We start from the raw sequence: 17,193 nt of genomic DNA on the forward strand, positions 1-17,193 counted from the left end.
TGGGTCAAATGCGGAGTTTCGGGCCTGGTACGTGCGCGGCTGGGAACGGGACGAAAGGCCTCCCCTTTCCTTTCTCCCGTCTATTTCGCAGCGTTCATGGCAACCTGGGAAGACACCCAACACTCATTTTCGTTGAGCGGATTCATGTTTTCTTCTATATCAAGCCTCTCCGAGCTGAGATTCGGTGACACGATGCTCAGCAGTTCTCGTATCGGGATACATAGCCGTTGGCAGACGCTTGAGTCTTCAGGTAACCACAGTAACCACAAATTCATCCATTTGCTGTATCTACAGAACGTCAACTACTGCATGCAGCCAAGTACAGCCTCGCACTCAACGTCCAAACCCTAGCTGTAAGACCATGTGTAAGGTGTTCCTGGAGCGCAACGTTGACAGAGTGGCTGGGGGACCCGACCGCACGACTGACTCTAGATTGAGGGTATACAGAGATCGATAGTTGAAGTCTCTCGGATCTTGACTTGAGCGAACCAGGCAAAAGGAATGAGCTGTGTTGCGGAATATAGTCAGCGCACTGAGACCAACTTGCTCTAGCTCAGATCTATTGATCCCCCATACCACCTGATCGAGCAACATTCAAACGCCACAGCTGAGTTTTCGAAGGTAATCGAACCCAGCTATTGTGGTACCGCGATTTGTTACCTGTTGCGTTTTCTTTCTAGGTCAATATCTGCTTAGGTGTCTACTATTTCCTTCACCGTGCCATTTCTATGAAAGTAACTTCAAGTCAAGCTAGGACTACCGAGTCCTCGGTATGAGCAACAATGCCGCACACAGCCCTAGTCAGCACGAGTCTCTCGCTCGTTTGTCAAGAGAGCGGGACGTCCAGCATATTTTACCAGTTTAAAGCTACTCTACTTCTAAGGCGACGACATGACTAAATGTATCTAGACCTTCGCTAACTGGTGGTGGTTATTCCTCTTCTCATCAAGGTATATGCTGTGTCAAGCAACCCACGGAAACAGATACGATCTAGCCGCAATTGTCTCGGAGTTTGTGGATTGTCTTAGTTGTATATATGTACATTGACAATGTCGACTATTTGTAAGGTTCTCCCTCCTATCATACTTAGAAGCACTATGGCATTGCATACTGAATGTTATAGACCATACCTACATTAGGTAACGACCTCGTGGGGGGGGGGGGGGTTGCTATTAAAATATGTGCAGATTGATTCCTGCTCGCTGTTGCAATGCCTAGTCATAGGGCTGTGTACACTGTTTCGCCGCTGTCGTGGGCTTCAACGCACCTCCGAACACCCAAAAAAGGTGGGAGATCATCGTTTTGATCACTCCGAAAACTCACTGGGCCACCGCAGATGACAACGCCGACAAAACGGGTTTGGAGGTCCGAGCTCGAATGGGATGGGTCCTAGGCTGGCTTCAAATGCTATTATATCGTGTTTTCAACGGTAATTGCTTGCTTCTCGAGAGAGCTTTCTTTAACTCTCATTTCACTGTCATAGGCGCCTCAGCACACATAAAAAATATGACAAAAATGCAATTCCATTGAAAGCCACTGGTAAACTCGCCGGGTCACCTCAGACAGTGAGGTTCCCGAACCTGTTCCTGGAAGTCGGGTTTTGGGCCTTGCGAATACTAGAAACAATATATCCCAGACCATCTCAATTGTGCCCGTCGCTCTGGGAATAGTAACTGGGGATTATGCGGACAGCGTCAAGACGAAACATATGAGAGGACGACACCGCACCTTGCCCGATTCGGACTAGCGCTAAGTCGCTGCTTCTATTTTGTTGTCGCCCGCACGACCTCACCCTCCCCACCACCTCTTACCTTTCGTTTCTCGCTGCCCGAGATCACTCCTTCTCTCGCTCAGCCTTCGGCGTTGCAGTCAGCCAAGTTCTTCATCTGCCCGCTTCTCGACGAAGCCGCCATTCATTTCAGCCAGGTAGGCCGACTCCCCTCCCTTGACTGGTGCGACGCCGTCACCTCCGCGCTCTACATTCCTTCACTTGAGCCTCCTTCAACGCCTTCAATCCTTGCATCCCGTCGTTGTTTGTCATTCTGCATCTTATGTACCCCGCATTCCACGACTAACCGTCGCCTCGAGCAACCAGTCTACCTCGGCGTGGTCGGACCCTTCACGTTCCCTACGGTAGATCCGTTGAGATCTTAGACCTCGTAGGTGTCTATCGCATCCTTTGATCCCCTTCCCTTCCTTCATCTACACCGTACCTCTCAAATTCGCCACCGTAGCTGGCGCACTCGCCCCGCTCAGCGATCAATCGAGTCGCAACGCCGACCTTATTTGCTCCATTTACTGACGCCGCGGGCCGGCCTCGCTAGTCAATTCGTTGACATCGTCAATTGTACATACCTCTAACGCCAGCGTTACCGTATACGCTCTTTCAATATGAAGGCCGGCCACTTCACCATTGGTGCAATCGCCCTGTTCGGGTTCGCCGCTGCGCAGCCCCATGGTAAGCAGATATTCCGAGCGACAGAGCCTTGCCATTCTGACCTCCTTTCCAGGCTATCGTCATCGCCGCCATGCGAAGCGCGATTATGTTACCGAGACCACTGTCGTCACCGTCACTGGCGCCGAGGTAGTTGTTTTGGTTGACGAGCACGGCGTCCCTTATTCGACCTACACGGAGCCTGTCGGTCAGGTCACTGCGACTCCGGTCAGGGAGGCCTCTACGACAACATCTACGACAACATCCACAGTCACAATGACAATCGTGGTAGATGAGAACGGCATCCCGTATGCGACCCACGCGGAGCCTATCAACCAGGTTGCGGCGACTCCTAAGGACGGACCTTCTTTCGTCCTGTTCACTTCCACGGTTACATACTCGACCACCACCGTCAACGTCGTGAAGGCCGGTGTCTCTACTGAGGCCGCATCCTCAACTTTCGACTTTCCGTCCTCGACTGCCACGGAGTCGTCCACCGAGGCTCCGACTTATATTACTCCAATGGCGACTCCAGAGCCTACGTCCAGTGCAGTTGAAACTTCTGCCCCGCCAAGCGAGACCCCAACCCCTTCATCTGCCCCTTCTTCGTTGTCTATTGAAGAACCCTCTTCTTCCGCTCCGGCGACCTCTGCCGCTCCAGCTACTTCCGCCGCTCCAGCTACCTCAGCCGCCCCTGCGCCTTCAGCTACACAAGCCCCATCTGGCGCCTCTGGGGTTATTACCTCTGGCGTTGCGTGGGATCCGTTCACTGGATCAAGCTCGTCCACCACGTGCAAGAACGAATCTCAAATCGCTGATGAGTTTAACGCGATGAAAAGCTACGGAGTAGTTCGTCTGTATGGAACCGGCTGCAATCAGGTTGCGCTGGGGCTTCAGCATGCGAGAGATAACGGACAAAAGCTTATGCTTGGAATCTATGTGCCGACTGAGAATGTGTCGGACGATGTCAACATGTTCTCCGATGCCATCAATCAGTTCGCCAACGGAAAATGGGATGACATCCTTCTCATTAGTGTCGGAAATGAGCAAGTCAACTCGCACCAGATGACAGCCTCCGCCGTGGTCGACGCTATCAATGACGCCCGCCAGAAGCTCCAGGCTGTTGGCTATACTGGACCTATTGGGACTGTTGACACTGTTCCAGCCACAGTTGACAACCCCTCGCTCTGCCAAAATTCCGACTACGCCATGGTCAATAGCCATGCTTTCTTCGATTCCAACACAGCGGCTAAGGATGCGGGCACTTATGTCAAAGGCACCGTCCAACAGGTCGAGAACGCGTGCCCTGGCAAGAAGGTCATCGTCACTGAGTCCGGTTGGCCATCATCTGGAGACGCCAATGGAAAAGCTGTACCCAGCCCACAGAACCAAAAGGATGCGCTTCAGTCTCTCCGCGACGCTTTCAGCGATAGCATCATATTGTTCTCTGCCTTCAGCAGTGCCTGGAAGTCCGACTTTGCCGGTTCCTACAACGCAGAGAAGTACTGGGGTTTCATGTAGAAGGGTGGCCCTTCTCGACAAGCGAACCGCTGGACGGCTGTTGCACATTCGCGCTCTTACGGCCGGATATCCTCTCTTTGGTATGTCAATATGCACTCCCTCCTTTACCACATTCCCTTCCCTCCATACAATGTTTGTTTCATAATTACGGCGGCCTCATACGCTGTACAAAGCCGAGACGGAAAATATGGTTGGGCTAAGCGGGATTTTCAAGTGGAATGAAAACGGCATTATGTGTTATGAGGGAGCTGATTTCGGCGGTCTTGTTCCTATTTTGTCTTCATTGGCTATTTCTGCCTTTGATCGATAAGAGGACACGGGTCGCTTTGACTTGTTGTACAATATATTTAGGATGTCAAATCAGACATCTGTCACCTGCAAACTTTTTCCCGTGACTCGCACTGTTCAGATGATGTTCTCAGCCGGTCATGGGATTTCGCCATTGCGACGCGAGTGATGAAGCGGGTTTCATACGGAGGCAGTGGGCCGGGCGCTTTCCGCCCGCCTGAGCTCACACAAAACACCCTGGGACCTTGAACAGAAAGTGACAGTCCGTGAATCTATGCTTCTAAGATAGAACTTTCGAAACTTCAGACAAATACATACTCGGACTTACGTACACTTGTCTGGCACCGCTTGAGGGCCCCTGGTACATCATTATGAAGTGAAAAACGAGAGTTTTGACACGCTTGATAGCTCTTTAGGCCATCTCAGACGGAGTCAGAATAGACCGACATTCTATGTTCAACGAAGCATGACACCAGATAGGCCGTTCACCGTAGTTACCAGCAACCGGGCAACAGCGGGTTCGACTCAGATCAAGAACCCTTGACAAGCGGACGGGCCGGTTTGTGTTTTTGGCCCTGCATGCCCTTCTGAGAGCGGCGTGGCTTTGACACCCCGCTGCCCTTCCCGGAGCAGGCGCAGGTGCGCTGCCCGTTACACACTGTCCAACTTCAGGGTTGCGGAGCGCGGGGCCTCGACGCCGACCCCAGGTGATGGCGGTTCTGTACGCAAATGGTAGTAGTGAGGGTACACGGCGAGCCTTGCATCGGACCGCTTCTGCCTTGCGGTTCATCTAGGAAGTGCGTAGGGTGATCTAGTTACGGGCGGAGGTGAGGTACGTGTGTGCTATGTATGGGCGGTGGAGACGGTCACCAGCCTAGGCCCGTGGAATGCAGCTGTTGTTGCTGGGAAGTGGGTCTGCTGGAATTCTTCAAGAGGGAGAGAAATGCCCCGTTTTGCGAAGGGTGGAAGCAGCATTGCTTTTTGTGCTATTTCTGCGTTTGTACTGTACAGCTGGATTTGTTCATGATGAAGCAGGTATGGTTGATGCCTTTCTCTTTTATGTTGGGATGGCAGTTTGACAGGATGCCGATTGGCTGACGGCGGAATATGTCTAATGCAGGCTCTACGGTGCTTTTGTTTGCTGGCTCTCGCGGCCCTCTGCACGGCTGCTGCGCTCCCTGCAGGCGGTCTTCAAGGCGACGAGCTGCAGCAAGAAACAGCTGGATTCTTGAAGGATCTTGGTGACCTGGTGGTAAGGTTCAGTCAACGATTCGTAGGTGCTCTGCTCAATTGCGTACCTCGAAAGCCCATCGTTCCCAGCTCTCATTCTCCCCGCTTTGCCACCTGGTTTGATGGCTCCCCGGATGCTGTACCTTGCTGCTCTCTCTTCTCTCAGCTGTGGGCCTGTTACATCGCTCTGTCGATGCCACGACTCCAGTGTGGCGCTGGACGCTGATCGTGTCTTGCCATTTGCTTGTTTTCCACGCGTCGTCACATTCCGAGCTGAGGCCGGGGTGCTGCGCCACACCACACTCACGACTGCTGGCCATGCCCAGAGCCTCTAGCACAATTATAGTTCTGTTCGCTTCTCTTAGCGCTCTCTTTATATCCGTCCTTCTTTCTTCTCAAACTTCACTTCTCAAGCGCTTTTTCCTGACCCCCTTCAAGTACGGAACCCTACGAGACACTCCAGTCACCCGCCAAACTGTGCCAGATCCGACGTCATTTCCGCCAGAGGAAACCCCTGTCGTGACTGACTTCTTCGATACCAATCTATACCAAACTATCATTGAGACTCCTGAGACGACCTTCACAGCATACTTGCCTATTCATCCTAGCACTGAGTATTGGCCGCCGTCAGAGCCAGCTGAAACGACCCAGCCCAGCTACGAACCGGTGTACCCTCCGGAAACCACTGAGCCAAGCTACGAGCCAACTTATCCTCCAGAGACTACCCCAGCATATGTCCCTGTGCCATTGAAACCGACGACAGTAAACTCTATTTCGGTTCCGTCTGAGACGCCAATCGATAGCGATATGGGCTATTCTCATGATGGGTATAAGGCAGTAGCCTACTTTGTCAATTGGGTGAGTTTCCTTGTTTCGTTCGGATCTAGATCTTCATTTCAAGTTTTGTTCTTCTCAAAAATGAATTACGGCCCATGATTTGAGAGTGTAAAAAGCCACTTGCTAACTTACTCGTCCCAGGCCATCTACGCCCGCAATCACAACCCCTGGGACATTCCCGCCGAGAAGCTAACCCACGTTCTCTACTCGTTCGCTGACAACCAGCCCGACGGCACAGTGTACGTCCTCTCCATGATGCCCTGCCTTTCGTCCACCACTAACATCGCTACAGCATTCTAACCGACAGCTGGTCTGACGTAGAAAAGCATAATCCGGGTGACTCCTGGAACGATACCGGCAACAACATCTACGGTTGTTTGAAGCAGTTCTTCCTCCTCAAGAAGCGTAACCGCAACCTCAAGGTTCTCCTTTCCATTGGCGGTTGGACGTACGCCCACGAATCCAAGCACTTCGATGCTCCCGCCTCCACAGCCGCCGGACGCCAGAAGTTCGCAGACTCCTGCGTCCAGCTCATCAAAGACGTAGGATTCGACGGCATCGACGTCGACTGGGAGTACCCGTCATCCCCCGCGCAGGGTGAGCAGTTCGTGCAACTACTCCAAGCAATCCGCTCCGCTATGGACGCATACGCGGCGACGCTGCCTAGCAATCCAAAGTTCGACCTTACGATCGCCGCGCCGGCTGGGAAGCAAAACTATCAGTACCTCCCTCTCCAAGAGATTGCCAACGTAGTCGACTTCATTAACCTCATGGCTTACGACTACTCCGGCTCCTGGGACAGCTGCGCCGGCCATCAGGCCAACATCTACCACGATCCCAGTGGCTGCACGCCTTTCTCATCTTCAGCTGCCGTCAGCGATTATATCGCTGGCGGTGTCCCCGCTAGCAAGCTTGTCCTAGGTATGCCGCTCTATGGCCGCGCGTTCACGAACACGGATGGCCCGGGAAAGAACTTCAGCGGTGTTGGTGACGGAAGCTGGGAGAATGGAATCTGGGATTATAAGGTGCTACCCAAGCCCGGCGCGCAGGAGTTCGAGGATGATAACTTCGGTGCGAGCTGGAGCTACGATCCGACTGCTAGGACGATGGTGAGCTATGATACCGTCGGCATGGCGGTCAAGAAGGCAGCGTGGATCAAGGACCAAGGGCTCGGCGGCGCGATGTGGTGGGAGACCAGCGGGGATAGGAACGACACGGGGAGCATTATCCAGAATGTGAGTGACTACCATAGAGGCCAGCAGAGCGATGGGATACTGACAACTTTGTAGGTCGTGCTAGCGCTAGGCGGGCAGGATGGCAGCAAGCTGGCGAAGCAGAACAACAATCTCGAGTATCCTGATAGTAAGTACGATAACATTCGGACTGGCTGCCAGGGGCAATGAGTGGAGGGTGTGCGGTAAGCTGGTGGGTGGGGAGGAGTTTGGGTTGCATCAGATCCGTAATCCCAGGGCGATAGGCCTTGGTCATATAGTAATTGCTTGCATACGGTAAATCTTTCAGTAATACTATTGTGGTCACTCTGGAGCATATCGATGATGTGAGCTAAGGTGAGGTCTTAGTCACGTGGCAGCTTTATTTCGACCACCTCTAGAGCTCTTTCCTCTTCACCTCCGGCCAACCTCCGTCATCTTTACATTACATTTCTCCGAAGGTCTTGTGCGTACTCTCCGCCATGGACGCGGTTGTGAGCAGAGACGGCTCAGCGGTGGTTCTAACCAGCGAATCAGTAAAGATGAAGTAAGTGCATGCACATATTTGCCGCTGTCTGATTTGCTTCAACGTGGTTTCGAAAGACCACACCGATTCGATTTGCGCGATCGCTCACCGGTCTGAGGCTTTTCAGATAGCGGTATCCAGCAATCCAAGGCCGCCCGAACGTAAGGGCGAATTGAAGGAGCTCACATCGCTAACGATCAATAGAGCTAATTCAGCCGCTTCGATCAGACTACTCGACCTCACAAACGAAATCCTGCTCGAGATCACATCGCTTCTGCCGGACCGGCACTTCAGATGCAGCCTCTTCGAAGGCGCGGCAAAGCAGTCCTTCGAGCTGGCAGATCTTCGCAACGCCAGACTCGTTTGTAAGGCGGTTGCTGCCATAGGGGATCTATGGCTCACTACGAATCTTACTCGTCTATATCTGGACGCCTCACCAAAGTCGCTGCGGACGTTTGAAGCTGTGTGTGGCCACCCTCTGTACAGCAAAGCAATTCGAGAGATCGTATATATCGGAAGTCGGATTGCGGACAACCTCCGCGACTGGAAGGAGTACTATAAACAGGCCGTTGATTGGTACATGTATGAATCGATCAGGGCCGGAGAATTTTACGAAGTAGAAACCTGGCCTTACGACCATGACAAAACGTTGGAACGTTTCTCCCCTTCTCTTACGCCAGAGGTGGTGCAAGCGATGGAACGCATGCATAAAGTGTATATACAGCGCCTGGATCGTCAAGAGAGTGAGCTTCATTCCAAAGCCGACCTAATAGGCCTAACCAAAGCGTTTGAGAACATGCCTAATGTCACGTCCCTCGGCTTCATTACCAGCACCGAGACTGGAGCGGTTGGATGGAATATGCCAGAGATTTGGCATGATAACGATGGTACCATTGTTGGATATGACACCACTATTTTCCAGCCACATAAGATGAGGAGGATCTGGAGCTGCGAGAGCTTCGGAGAGTGTGACGAATGCGACAAAGCAGACATGTTTGCTGAAGGAAGCTTTCTTTACCAGCGAGAGAGTTGGCAAGGATTCGACACCCTCATGGAAGCACTTCTTGACAGCAAGAATACCATCAGTCAACTGAAACTAGGGGACAACGAGACGCGTATCCCAGTCGACTTTTTAAGGCCGTATCCTGCGCAAGTCCATGTCAACACTGGCAGGGTCTTCGCAAACCTCAAACAAATCTACATCAGTTTCTCGATGGAGTATCAAGGCTTCGCGGCCAGGACTCTCTTCTCGCCAAACGCCCATCCTCTTGTGACTGTTTTGAGTCATTGCCACAACCTCGAATTACTAGAACTGATTGACGATCAGAGAGATTTTGTTCTCTTCCCTGACGGCGGCGATAGCGACACAGTCGGCCTAATCTTGACCATACATTTCCCCAGACTCAAAAAACTATTCCTCAAGGAAACAGTTGCAACACCAAGGGCGCTTTTGGCATTCTGCGAGGCACACAGGTCGACTTTGAAAGCTTTAGGTTTAGACGATGTTTGTCTATTCCGCAGTGGTTACGATTCTGATGGTCGTCGGCGGCGTTTCATCAACAATACCTGGCGGCCATTTCTCACCAAAATTCCCAGTATCCTAGCTTTGGAGGAAGGTTTGGTGAAGATTGGCAGACGCAGGGAATATCGGGATCTATACGAATGGGAGAAAGAGCTGGGGAAAGACTGTAGAGGGGCGAGTCCGACGAGGTGTTCGAAAGATGATTGCTGCATTAGGGCCTTCAATCGTGGCTCTGAATATGACAGCGACATGGGATCCGACGTCGATAGCGGAACATTCGACTTCTCGGATCAAATCATGACCAGGAATAGGTCATGAATGCTCTAGACGATAACCTGGACTTTCTAAACCACGTTAGTTGGTCGATCCAGGGGTTGGTAGCACCACTGCTCCTGTCTGACATCCACTGATGAATCCGACGAGGCTCACTCCGACTTTCTTGGCTGGGGTGTTCCTTTACCCCACCTACTTCATCTTCAGTCCGGCTTTGCCTTTCATTTGCTTAACACGCCAGCGAGCTTCGCTTAGGCTTCATGATCCTGCCACCAATTCTCCCTCCCTTTATCAATTTGCGGCCCTGCTTCTTCCCTTATGTCATCTGCCTCCTGTTCCATAGACTCCAAAAATGAAATTAAACCGAGATCAAACCCCCGCTTCCCACCTCTGCATTTGAATTAGACGTAAGATCGCTTGGGCCGTAAACCTATACATATAGTGCTAGGACAAAGGTTTCCTTACACCTTTCTGACACCGCTTGCGATGCTTCATCAACAACTGTCTAAGGGCATCATAATCAGGAAATCCAAGAGAGGCAGTGAGTAAGGGGTATGCGATTACGATTATGGATACAAGACATCTAAAATCGGTGCCTTGATCCGCAGTTTAGGATGTCGGTAGTGTAGAAGGAGTAAGTTCAACTACCGGGAGCCCAGCTGGGCCACCTCAGATGGTGTCAAGCGTAATAACTTAGCGACACTCTCCTGCTCTTGCGCGAGAACTTCCGTTCGCCCTTCTTGAGTACGAACCAGACTTGAGTCAAGACACCCCAGCCTCACAACCCCTTCTCGTTCAGATAAGAAAAGACCACCTGGAAGTGGCCTGTCGAATTTCTATGCAGCGTCAAACCGTGCCCGGAGTTTGGATGAATCTGCAAGCTGATGTCGGACGCCTTTGGCCAGAGTCCTGGACCCAAAGTCGACAGATCGACTACCCCCTTACAGTCGCCCCGGCAAACAGGGAAGTCAAACTCAGCAAGAGCAATCTAGAAATCAAAATCGGATCAGCCATTTTTTCGGAGATTCAGGGAATTCTGGTTTCGACTTACGAGCAACGGGCCAGAGAAAGCGGGAGCTGGCAGCGGCCATATCATCCCAACAGACAGGAGCTCACCCACCCCCGCTGGCTGCTTGACTTCTTCCGCATAGTCCAGCATATCAGGCTCGAATGCTCCCTTCTTCATGAAGATTTGCTGCACGCTGCTGACTGTCCCTTGCACGATGACTCCGCTCGGAAACTCACTGAACCTCTTGTGGTCGCTTTCCGGGGCGTGTTCCCATCCATATGAATCCACACCCGTTGCGAGAAATTCTTTGTTGTAAACGAACGCAGTGAGAACTGCCCCATCAATAGTATCGCCATATTTAGAGATCGCTCCAGAGGTTATAGCGGTCCCGAAGGAGTGGCCGACGAGTACGATTTTATCGAATTTGGGAAGTTGGACATTTTTGCTTGTCAAAGGCGATGGAACGAGTTGCCCAGAGCGAGCGAGGATAGTAAGCTGGTGGAGTATCTCGACCTCCAGTGGGGCCTGCAAGATTTCGTACGCGTCAGGCTTGTCGGACTGCCCAACACCCAAGCGGTCGTAAATGAGGATAGAGTATCCTGCTTTCAAAGCGGCGTTGACGTAGGAGTTTGTGTCTGGACGGCGTTCGGAATCCTAGTAGCTGAGGATTCGTTAGGTTACATGGCAATGGCCTTTAGCAAGTCTGGAATGCCACTCACCTCTTATCGAAGCCGAAACCGTGGGTCGCAATCTGCAAGATGCTAGCTTTCGCTCCTCCATCTGGTACGCAAAGCCGTGCACTAATGCTAAAAGTTTGGTGGACAGGACGAGGAGCTGTGATCCGGCTAGTCGCGTTCGGGCCTGACCAAACGACCAGATTCCGTACCAGGTCAACCGCGTCAACGTTACTGTCAACGCGAGGGATATCGTAGATTGAGTTGTTGGCCTGTACCTCCACTGGTACTTTGAAGCCGATGCACGGTCTTGGATTGTAAGCAAGAGAAGAGCGAGCGAGAGCAAGGAAAGACGCAATAAGGATAATGAAGATCATCTCGACTGCTTTCGAGAGTTGTAAAACGGTGGGAATGGATGATCGATCTACTGGGAGACTCCGCTTGCGATACTTATATGAGAATGTCTGCTCTATGAAAATTTCAAGATTATAAAGACGCGAACGGCAGGAGCCGTATTCGTAATTCATCGCAAAAGCCACCTTCAACAATCTAATTTACCTCTCGAAGCTTACGGTAATACTTTTTTGAACTCACTAAAGCTGCTTCTGTCACTGTTAAGGGGTATAGTAGTTCCTGACCGGGGCCGTATTCGTTCTGACCAGGGGCGTATTCGGCTGCACTAACCTTAACATCAAAGAATGCTAGTAATGCTACGACATGATTTTTTCATTGATCAGAACGATCGAGTCCTATTCTCGAAGCTTGGTGAAGAATCTCGCTTTGGGTTATTCTACAGAATTTTCAGGCGAACCGAGCGTTATCATTCGACTTTCGGAATTAACTCCTCCTAGTATAGCCACAACTTCAGATTCGCTATTAAGTCACAATTTAGTCTGAAACTTTGTCTGCTTAGGTTCGAAAGCCGAAATAGACGTTGGAAGAGTCGGTTCGAGAAAAGAGAATAGTGCCATCGGTACTTACAGTACAATGCCATGAGTTTGAGAACTTCATGCATCTACTTAGGGTATCCCGATAAGCATTCAAACCTTCGAATAGGGTGTAAAAACTCGATGCAGTGGAAATTAGGGTACAGTTTGACTGACGGAAGACATGCTAGCTGGGGCTCCTTACAGCGGTGTCGAGCGAGCAAGAATGTAGCCCTAGCAGTGAGATGTCCGCATGCCCACACTTATGACCTAGTTCTATATGCTGCATTAGCGCTTACCTCTGGGCTACATGAAGCTTTATCTGTCCCCGCTCGGAATCCCGTATTGCTCCAACCTATTCTCTCGATAAATCACTACACATCATGGCACCATGCTTCCTCCTCATCGGCATAGCGTGGGACCAATACGAAACTCTCGTCGGCGCAGACAAGGCGGAAGAGATGATTGCGAGGGTTAAAGTAGCCTTAGCGCGCGATGAACAGCAATTCAAAGATGTTGGATTGGACTACCAATACCTGGACTACGCGCCTGGGGAGAGTATGCAGCGATTAGAAAAGGTGCTTGCGGAGAAGGAATGGTCTGGAGTGTGCATGTGAGTAGCCTTGTCAACTCCACTCAATGCGAAGTACACAGCTGATCCGATGCAGAGGGATTGGTATCCGTGCCAATAGGCAATTCACACCCCTCTTCGAATCCCTCGTTAATACAGTACATGAGAAATCTCCTCATACCAAGCTCCTGTTCAACACACAACCGGACGACACGATTGAGGCGGCGAAGAGATGGTTCCCGGAGGCAAATAATGGGAATAAATAGTTCTATTTAGGTCGAGAAAAGGGACCTCCTAATTCAGAACATCTCGATCGTTACATTCAATGCAGCTTATGATGAAAGACCGGGGCCACCTCTTACAGTGTTAAAGAAGTGTAATACAGAGAGGAATAAACGCCTTCTAATCTAGACCGTCTCACTCATGACGTCCAATGCAGATTACCTTGACAGACTGGGGCCACCTCTCACAACGTCAAAAAGGGTGATATAGAGGAGAAAAATTTACCTCCTAATCTAGGCCGTCTCACTCATTACACATAATGCAGATTCGATAACGTATCGGGGGCACCTCTGACAGCGTCAAACAAGTGTGATTTTGAAAGGAGCAAATACCTCATGATCTAGACCGGCTCGCTCATGGCATGTCATGCAGAATTAGATGACTTGTTGGGGGCACGTCTTACAGCGTCAAGCACATGTAATCTAGAGAAGAAAAACAACCTCCCAATCCAGACAGCGTCAACCATGACATTTAGTGTAGATTTCGGTTGCCTGTCGGGGGCACGCCTTATATTATTGATCAAGTGTACTGAGGATGGAGAAAACGAGCTCCTAATTTGGGCCGTGTTGATCGTTACATCCAACGCAGATTTCCGAGACATATTGGGGGCACACCTTACATTGCCATCTACCTGCAGTTTGATTCAAGCAGGGATCTCTTAATTTAGACTGTCTCAATCATTACATCCATTGCAGATTTCCATGATAGCTTGGGGGCACCTCTCACACCGTTGACTATTTGATTTTGGTGGGAAAAGAGAGGCTGCCAATTCGAGCCGCTTCATTCATGACATCTAGTGCAGGTCTCTGTGACATAGTAAGGGCACCTCTTACATCGTTAACCACACTCATTTGATTAGAAGAAATAAACTTCTGATTCAGACCGTTTCATTCATGACATCCAATGCAGATGTATGTGACATACTTGGGGCACCTCTTACATCGTTCACCACCGCTCAATAGACTAGAAAAGAGGGACTTCCGATTCAGATCGCTTCACTTATGACATCCAATCTAAATTTCCATCACATATCTGAGGCACCTTTCACAGCGTCAAGCACACGTCAATCAACAACACCACAACTTTCAATTCGAACTATCTCTCAATGGTACGCATTATATGCCGACGGATACAAGACCAGCCCCAGAATCACCCCACAATCCTTCAGTGCCTGCGGCACCGCAAACTCCCCTCTCTCCCGCCTCGACACCCTCTCCCACTCTCCAAACGCCTCCGCCACCTCTCCCAAAACAGCCGCCACCATCTCCACCCCATCCTCCCCACGCCTCCGATCATCACAGATTCGGGATACGATCTCCACGCACGCCAGACCGAGCTCCACGTACTCGGGTTTTGGGGCCTGCATCGCCGCGCCCAGCCATCCCCGGAAGCGCTTCAGTACCTTCAACTTCGCCTCTCCCTCAGCCCAATTCAGGGCGCCGATCTGGCGCACCGCGCGCTCGAGCTCCGAATCAGGGCCGAAACAGGAGCGAAGAGGGTCAAGAGCGGGATCCAGAGGCAAGGCAAGACTCTTCTGACGGCGCGTTCGCAGCACCGAGGAATCTCTCGCGTCGGCAGCGAAGCGGGCAAGCGGGACGCCGATCTGGAGGTAGAAGCGGCGCAGCATCTCGGGCGGGGCGGTTGGCGGGGCGGAGGCGCCGAAGAGCTTTGCGCAGTGCAAATCGGAGAGCACTTCCATTGCGGGCCACGGGGTCGTCAGGGCGTTGAGGTGCTTCGCTGCGTTGTGGAGGTGTGCAGCGGCGAGGAGGGAGGGGAGAGAATTGGCGATGGTGAGGCCGAACCATTCCATCTGCAGCGTGATCTTGACGCTTGTCGTTCCGCAGAAGATGGGGTTGTGATTTAGGAGGTGGTGGAGATCGGAGGAGGGTTCTATGCCCTGTACCTCAGCTAAGGCACTCCTGCCAGTGACGTCGTCAGGGGAGTAGAGAAGTGAGCGGGAGCCAGATTGGGGCTGCTGGGAAGAGGCAGCTAGGAGGTTACGCTTCATGGTCGGAAGTTCGTCAAGATCCGCCCAGAGCGTGTACTCTAGGTCCATGAAGTTGTCTCGGTTCTGCGGGCCAAAGAGGGCTCCCATGTTGTCACTTGTGTTGTGAGCGTCCAGGAAAGTCTGCTTTGCGGTGCTTATATGGCCCAAAAGGTCCATGTGACCTTGGTTACTCTTGGGCGTCAAAGCGGAATGAATGTCTAGGAGGAGGCGGGCAGCAAAGACGGTACAGATTGTCAGGTTCATCCCTCCTTTGCGTTGGACAGCGCGTAGCTCCTTTGTGACTTCATCCATTGAAAACCGGCGGTGCTGGATGGCTTTTTCCGCATCTTCGGGAACAATGTCCCAATACGTCATTAGGTGGACATCCATAAGCATTTGCGTGAGAAATTCGTCTTCTTTTACCCATTGCTTGACTGACGCATAGGCCAGTAGTTCCGGAAAGTCGACGTAGTAATCGGTGGCTGATATGACCGGAAAGGGGTAGCATTGGTATAGAGCTGAGAGGCTCTGTGAAATGGCACTTTGTTAGCATTTCAAGGGATAAGGTGCAACTTTGATGGACAAAGACTGCTCGCGATACTTACGCCTCGGTACTTCATGATCGTACGTGCTGTGGGCAAGTATACGAGCTCATCGGCCTTCGAGATCTCCAAGGTGCCCTTGCCGTGGAACTGGGTCGTCGTATCTTCCCCTTTTTTGAGCGGCCTGGTGGTGAAAATAGCCTTCGTGATTTGCTCGTAGGGGCCAGGCTTTGAGAGCTTCTTCACGTTCTTGTTCGCACGCTTGTCCTTATTCATACCCTCTCCGTCCGAATCATCGCGCATGACCGTCAAAGACATGAGGTCAATCTTGCCACACTCGTACTTGTGCCACGCTTTGTCGGGATATTGGGCCAAAAGAGCCTTCTCGGAGTTCCGGACTATGTCGACCGCGAGATTGGTTGTAATAGCTGCCGTCTGGAGATCTAACTCTTTCTTCTGATACTTCTCCCACGTTTCGCGGATGAACTGGCGAATGAGGTGCGTATCATTGAAGAAGCAGTGGACGATGAAGTCAAGCCGTGTATCCTCTTCTTCCTCAATTTCGACCACTTTCTCGGTTTCCTTGCTACGCTTCGTAGACTTCTTCCCCTCTTCCTCAACATCGTCGTAGTCCGCCTCTGACTCCCACAGAGAATCCTCAAGTTCAAGTACAGCAAAGAGGTTGGGTAAACAGGAGGTGCTGGGCTCTTCGGGGGCTTTTTCAGACTTACGCTTAGACTTCGGGCTCTTGGAGGAAGTCTTGGGGACGCAAAGAGGCTCAAGGAGGGTCAGAGCTCTCTTAAGAACCTCCGTGAAGTAGGCGTGGCGTTCGTTTGAATGCCCATTATCAAAGCCAGTCGTTGCGAACCAGGTCGTAAAGCGCGTTCTTGTGTCGATGGCCCGTCGAAGCTTTCGCAGGATGGCGTGCGGCACCTTGACACCCTCTGGACCAGACTTTGCGATGGCTTCAGCTTGCAGGGCGAGTTCCTCCGTGGTGAACGTATATACGGTCGTGGCATCCTTCTTTGCGCGCTTTCGGGCCTTGCCCTTGGGCTTATCGGTCGACTTCGTCCGCAGTTTGACCGTGAACCCGCAACTTTCTGCAGACTGAACGAGCCAAGAAGCGAACGCGGCGGTGTCCTCCTTGTAGCGTTGGTAACTCCCGGGATGCGCGGACATGATGACGATGGGCGTTGTGTGAGCGTGCGCGTCGAGGGAAGTATCTGTCTTGAAAGTTGAAGGAGAGGAAGAGAGGAGTAGCAGCTACGGTGTTTATAAAGAAATGGAGGCGTAAAGGTGGGAGAGTGAAGGTGGTGAATGTCACGCAGCCGAATTTTCACCACGTGAAGACGCTTTGGCC

General features: G+C 51.6%; 6 protein-coding genes across 6 annotated transcripts; 4 read left to right on the plus strand and 2 right to left on the minus strand.

Moving 5' to 3' along the window:
- Nucleotides 1-2,518: 2,518 nt before the first annotated feature.
- Nucleotides 2,519-4,334, plus strand: BDZ99DRAFT_409700 (glycoside hydrolase). Its single transcript, XM_033716552.1, has 2 exons — nt 2,519-2,719; nt 2,924-4,334. Exons 1-2 carry the CDS (start codon nt 2,711-2,713, stop codon nt 3,953-3,955), a joined length of 1,041 nt encoding a protein of 346 aa, XP_033580665.1. The 5' UTR covers nt 2,519-2,710; the 3' UTR covers nt 3,956-4,334.
- A 1,538-nt stretch (nt 4,335-5,872) lies between these two features.
- On the plus strand, nt 5,873-7,713 carry BDZ99DRAFT_506635 (glycoside hydrolase; the record flags this gene model as incomplete). Its single annotated transcript, XM_033724184.1, has 4 exons — nt 5,873-6,331; nt 6,452-6,549; nt 6,603-7,545; nt 7,600-7,713. The coding sequence occupies exons 1-4, from the start codon at nt 6,281-6,283 to the stop codon at nt 7,711-7,713; spliced, it is 1,206 nt and encodes a 401-aa protein (XP_033580666.1). The 5' UTR covers nt 5,873-6,280.
- Nucleotides 7,714-8,003: 290 nt separating this feature from the next.
- BDZ99DRAFT_567455 (uncharacterized protein) lies at nt 8,004-10,187 on the plus strand (the record flags this gene model as incomplete). The annotated part of the gene is made up of 2 exons (XM_033727686.1): nt 8,004-8,068; nt 8,252-10,187. 2 exons carry the CDS (start codon nt 8,004-8,006, stop codon nt 9,885-9,887), a joined length of 1,701 nt encoding a protein of 566 aa, XP_033580667.1. The 3' UTR covers nt 9,888-10,187.
- A 211-nt stretch (nt 10,188-10,398) lies between these two features.
- Nucleotides 10,399-11,902, minus strand: BDZ99DRAFT_506636 (uncharacterized protein; the record flags this gene model as incomplete). The annotated part of the gene is made up of 3 exons (XM_033724185.1): nt 10,399-10,830; nt 10,894-11,486; nt 11,590-11,902. 3 exons carry the CDS (start codon nt 11,900-11,902, stop codon nt 10,621-10,623), a joined length of 1,116 nt encoding a protein of 371 aa, XP_033580668.1. The 3' UTR covers nt 10,399-10,620.
- A 902-nt stretch (nt 11,903-12,804) lies between these two features.
- On the plus strand, nt 12,805-13,551 carry BDZ99DRAFT_459479 (uncharacterized protein). Its single transcript, XM_033719173.1, has 2 exons — nt 12,805-13,064; nt 13,120-13,551. Exons 1-2 carry the CDS (start codon nt 12,835-12,837, stop codon nt 13,286-13,288), a joined length of 399 nt encoding a protein of 132 aa, XP_033580669.1. The 5' UTR covers nt 12,805-12,834; the 3' UTR covers nt 13,289-13,551.
- A 2,085-nt stretch (nt 13,552-15,636) lies between these two features.
- On the minus strand, nt 15,637-17,012 carry BDZ99DRAFT_380226 (uncharacterized protein; the record flags this gene model as incomplete). The annotated part of the gene is made up of 3 exons (XM_033715179.1): nt 15,637-15,819; nt 15,897-16,094; nt 16,641-17,012. Coding segments are annotated over 3 exons (753 nt in total), but the record flags the coding sequence as incomplete, so codon positions are not given.
- Between the last annotated feature and the right edge of the window lie 181 nt (nt 17,013-17,193).

This window comes from Mytilinidion resinicola (genome assembly GCF_010093595.1).
Source record: "Mytilinidion resinicola strain CBS 304.34 unplaced genomic scaffold BDZ99scaffold_4, whole genome shotgun sequence".
NCBI lineage: Eukaryota > Fungi > Ascomycota > Dothideomycetes > Mytilinidiales > Mytilinidiaceae > Mytilinidion > Mytilinidion resinicola.

Coding starts and splice junctions, on each gene's coding strand:
- BDZ99DRAFT_459479 (XM_033719173.1), top strand. CDS start 12,835: ATGGCACCATGCTTCCTCCTCATCGGCATAGCGTGGGACCAATACGAA. Junction 13,065..13,119: donor GAATGGTCTGGAGTGTGCAT/GTGAGTAGCCTT, acceptor GATCCGATGCAG/AGGGATTGGTATCCGTGCCA.